The sequence below is a fragment of the Enoplosus armatus genome, chromosome 3, assembly GCF_043641665.1.
Source record: "Enoplosus armatus isolate fEnoArm2 chromosome 3, fEnoArm2.hap1, whole genome shotgun sequence".
Taxonomy (NCBI): domain Eukaryota; kingdom Metazoa; phylum Chordata; class Actinopteri; order Centrarchiformes; family Enoplosidae; genus Enoplosus; species Enoplosus armatus.
Genome location: NC_092182.1, coordinates 22,236,749 through 22,241,516, shown reverse-complemented (window position 1 = coordinate 22,241,516; position 4,768 = coordinate 22,236,749). Strand labels below are relative to the sequence as shown.

The following is a 4,768-nucleotide window of genomic DNA, read 5'->3' as shown; positions in this document are numbered from 1 at the left end:
GTCTGGCCACAGCGAGGAAACTGAAACTAATAACAAAGTTTACAGTCGTGCAATTTGTATCTTATTAGTTTCAAAATCATCTACTTAATCACGAGAGCAGGTTATTATTTCACAGACATCTTTGGCCTTTATGCGACGCAGCATGAGCACTGTCTGAAAAACAGTAACAAACTTCGAGGAGAGTAGAGTTTGTTACTATTGTAAAGAAAGCATGAGACAAAAACAATGAGGCAATCAAGCCCTTTCAAGACAAGAAGTTCATTATATTTCATATTATTGATGTTTCTGCTTTAGTCACTCCCACTTTGATACATATCTGTGTCTGCTTTTATCCTACTGGGAATAAAGGTGCTCATTTCTGGCTTTGTCATGGAGGATGAATGACTCACAACGTTTCTGAAATCATGCTTTGACTTCCTGTCGAGTAGCAGCATGGATCTGATGGTGGGGGCCAAAGGTATTAAAAGTGAGGAGCTGCATTTGATATCAAGTTAGGCTTTGATTTCATTATTACAAAGAAAGTATGCAGATTTATCACATGTGATGGCATCTCACATATGATAAAACTCAAATATACGGCTTTGACACATGCCATTTTCAGACATTAAAAACTTGTGTATCATAAACACAGGATGAGTTTTACATTTGCTAGTATTTCTCTGTGAAATATCATTTCCTTAGTGGAAATAAATTTGGATGACCTCTTGACTAAATCTCTGTGGGTCCCCTGAGCTCTTCAGAGGGTCTTTCAGCCAATTGTTTTGGTTTTACAGCACCAAGCAGCAGACAGACAAAGTTAGCAACCAGCAGCTAAACATAATGGAGCATTAAGTAGAAACTTCAAGAAATACAACGTAAAATGAATGCTAATGTTGCTCCGTGTCTGCTGGATGTGTAGTAAGTAGGCAACAGTTTAAACAACTTTAAAAGGTGCTGATAATATGTCAATGTTTAGTGCTTGTTTTGCTGCCCCCTACTGGCCAAACAAAATCAAATAATGCAGCTTTAAGGAATTTGGATCTTATACTCAAAAAGGTCATAGGTTCATGTTCAGACAAGAGGGCTTGATGATGTGTCCATAGGGAGAAACATTGCTTGCTGACCCACTTGACTGTAAGATGTCTGTGGCGAGAGGAGGTCAGATAAATACTCAAAGATATTCTATTCACACTCAGGCTGATGATTTACTTCCCTCCGGCCTAAATGGTCGTCATCAGTCTTACCTGTCTGATTAATTGCCCTTTCCCATGACTTGGAGACTATTTTTCTTTTCTTGGCTCAACAAGGAACCTTTGGACAAACAGTAAATTTTGACAGGCGTAGGCGAAGCGTGACTTGAAATCAATACCTTCGTTGAATTATTGTCAGTTAGCTTTACATTTTTCAATCACCGACAAATAAACAGCTTCTAGGAGCAGCACAACAAGCTGTTTTAAGTTGAGGTGAAGAGACGTTACTGAGTGCAGAGACATGTCAGAGTGAGCCAAATCCATCCTCTCCAGCCTTCACCCAAACACTTTGGAGCACAAAAATGCTGAGTTTCTTTTTAATATTTCAACAAACTTAACACATTTGTTTCACTGTGCTGCACGTCACACTGCTCCACCCACACATTTCCGCTGGAGAGCTTCCCTGCTTTCGTGGCAGCGTGTTGGCCTGATTTCAAAACACCTGATTGGGTAAAGCCGTACCTGTCTGAAGTGAAGGTTATTGATTAACAATGCAATCTCAGCATCATATAGCTCTCCCACCTGTCTGCGTGGACTGTATGATGCATGCAGTGCAACTAATGATGACTAATACAGACTGTGAAGGCTAATGCTGCTATTATTTTGGTTTTTCATTATTCATTAATCCATGTCCTGTGCGGGGTCACTGGGGGCCTGAGCCTATCCCATCATACATCGGAAGAGAGGCGGGGTTCACGTGCAGTTTGCCCGCATGTCACATGGGCGACATATAGACAAACTAAAATCAACCAGTTTGGACTGTGGGCGAAAACCAGAGGCTTGGATTCACCCAGTAGGGGGGGGGTGGGGGGGGTCCCTGCATATTGTGTATGTATTTAGTGATCATTTAATTTTATTTAGTAAAATCCACTATGCAAGAAAATATATACTGAAACTTTGTTTTACTCAGAGCCCCTCCACAAAACGGGGGTAAAACAGTTGTTTCCTTAAGGCCCCTTTTCATTTCAGTTTATATTGTGATTTATGATGCATACAGTGTTGACAAAACAAATTAGCAGTTAATTACCTCAAACTGATGGCCACACATTGAAGCTGGAATATAATGTCCCCTGAGGGTCTGGGGCTCCAGGAGAGTTGCCTGGTTGTTCTGTGCCCAACTTTTAAGCAGCAGCTCCACAAACATGGCCCAGCTGTTCTCTTCTCCGCTTTATAAGCTGTGCACTGTGGAAATACTGGATTTAAACGTTGGTTTTCTTCCCAGTCAAAGATGCTCTCACGCTCATCACCTGTGAGATCGTGGAAATACCTTTGAGGATGCAAACAGCTCCCAGAAAACAGGTTTTAAAAAAGGGTCTAAGGTCCCTAAGTCATGAATTGGTGGTTGCTACTAGCAACAGAACATTCAACTGAAACCAACTGCTGTGACAGAACACCTTCATTATACAACATGGCTGCTGTATTTTATTCTGACACATCTCCACCGCTGCAGTTTTTGACCTCTGGAGTGACACGCTGTGTCTGGAAGAAACTACACTTGCCGAGTTTGATGACGACACTGTTGAGATGCAGTGTGTCACCCCGGGTCTGTTCGGTAGATAGATAGATCTGTCATGCTCTGCGTAAATAATTGCGTTTAATGAGCTCATTAAAAACCTCACAGAGGTGTCGTTGACCTGCCACACCCTTTCACTGCTGCGTATGTGGGTGCACGCTTCATGCCACTCATAAGCGAAGTCAATTGATTTTTTTCGCAGCCTCCTGTTGTCCTTGAGAGGTGTGGGGATTAGATAGCTGTGTCATTACTGGAAGGTCACAGGTTTGATTCCTGCAGCTGTCGATGTCTATGCTGAAGAGTTTTTGACCTTGTAGCTTTGTCTGCTAAACTTTTGAGCCTCGACGGAAATGCATTTATTGGTATTCATGTTGTTTGCAGCATCTGAGTGATCACCAAACACCTTTCCTTGCAGAGTTCAACCCGCACTCGCTTCCTGGAAGCTTTTACAGCCGTTGATCTACACACCCAGTGTCTAAATACCTTTTAGGAAGTATACCCATATCTTACGTTTGTTACCAATAATTAATTCAGACCTGGCAGGGCTCAAGGGCTAAATAAGTTAACTGATTTAGCCGCAGCAGAAGCAGAAACAGCAGTCCTCTCATGCACCAGTATTACCATCTGATTATTCCACACAGCGGGCTAACGAGAGCTGTGCAGGCAGCTCACATGGGATCGCATACTATTTGCATATAGATTTAATGGTTTGTTTTAGCCTAATTAGATGCAGCTGGGTGTGTTTTCTCTCACAAGACTGTAAGAAAGGCAAGTCAATAAAATTACCTGGCATGAAATTTAGCAGCATATATTTTTCAGTAATATTTTCTGTAATAAGAAATATACTGTATAAAAACAATATATTTATATATAAAACATAGGACTTCCTTCTAAATATGATATGATCCAGGTCTGTCAGACCGTTGGGCATATAAAACAAAGTCCAAACATTTGCTAAGGTGTGAGTAACAGGACTTTCTAACAATGGGCAGGCGTGGCTTCATCGTCATCAGAGGTGTTAACCCACCAGAGGTGTGATCAATTCTGCAAGACTGAGTGAGATCCATAAAAATAATCAGACAGGCGATGAGGTCAAAAGAAGGATTTATGAATTGCCCTTTACAAGCCTGTAAAACCGCATCGCTACTCATTAACCTGTGAGAAAAACTTTGCTCCCATTTGTAGCACCTCTGGTCACATGACCCGCCAGGCTGCAGGGCAGAACGGTTTAAAAGGAGGCTTGTAGACGGAGGGAAAGCAGACACCGAGCTGAGCATCTGCTGAGCGCATCAACGGCAAGAGACCAAAGAGACAAACTGCTGTCGACTGTCACCATGAAGGCCACACTCGCCACCATCGCTGTCCTTGTCCTGGCTCTCAGCTGGACCTCTGAGGCTGTGCAGGTTGAAGTAAGTGCATCGCTTAACGTTTCTGTGTGACTGGTGTCTTCATGATGAGACGGCGTGGGCGATTTCTACTCATCAGAAGAAGCAGGGGCTGTTTTTATCTATAAGTCATAAAGGTTGCAGTGCAGAGGAGGCACAGGTTCAAACTTGCATTCTGTATTCTCGTGGATTACAAACCATACGAAAGCTGCTGCAATCCTCTGCCTCACACTTTTGTGATGTCACATTACTTGTACTAATGCAGTTCTTTAACACCAACAGGAGAATGGATTGTCTTTCTCGCTGGAAGCCATCAAGAGGCTTCAGGAGCTGACAGAGAGCGGCGGTGCGACAGGACAACAAAACCCACGACTCAGGGCGAGCACCGCCTCCCTGTGTGCCGACCCAATGCTCCCACAGGAGTTCCTGCCCCTCTGTAAGCAGAGAGGAGCATCTGCATCCCTCGCCAGACTCGGTGAGACCATTATATATTGGGCAGCCAGGCTTTGTGATGGAGTTTTGAGTGGCGACATTCAACAGTTTAGCTGATGTCCGTCTTTCTGTCTCCTGTGTTTATTTCAGCTATGGTTCCCATGGACGTCTGTGAGATCTGCGCCTTCGCTGCCTGCACTGGCTGCTGA

The 4,768-nt window shown here is 43.4% G+C and overlaps 1 protein-coding gene across 1 annotated transcript; it reads left to right on the top strand.

Moving 5' to 3' along the window:
• The first annotated feature begins 4,076 nt into the window (after positions 1-4,076).
• On the top strand, positions 4,077-4,768 carry LOC139283254 (guanylin). The gene is made up of 3 exons (XM_070903238.1): positions 4,077-4,151; positions 4,410-4,602; positions 4,710-4,768. Exons 1-3 carry the CDS (start codon positions 4,077-4,079, stop codon positions 4,766-4,768), a joined length of 327 nt encoding a protein of 108 aa, XP_070759339.1.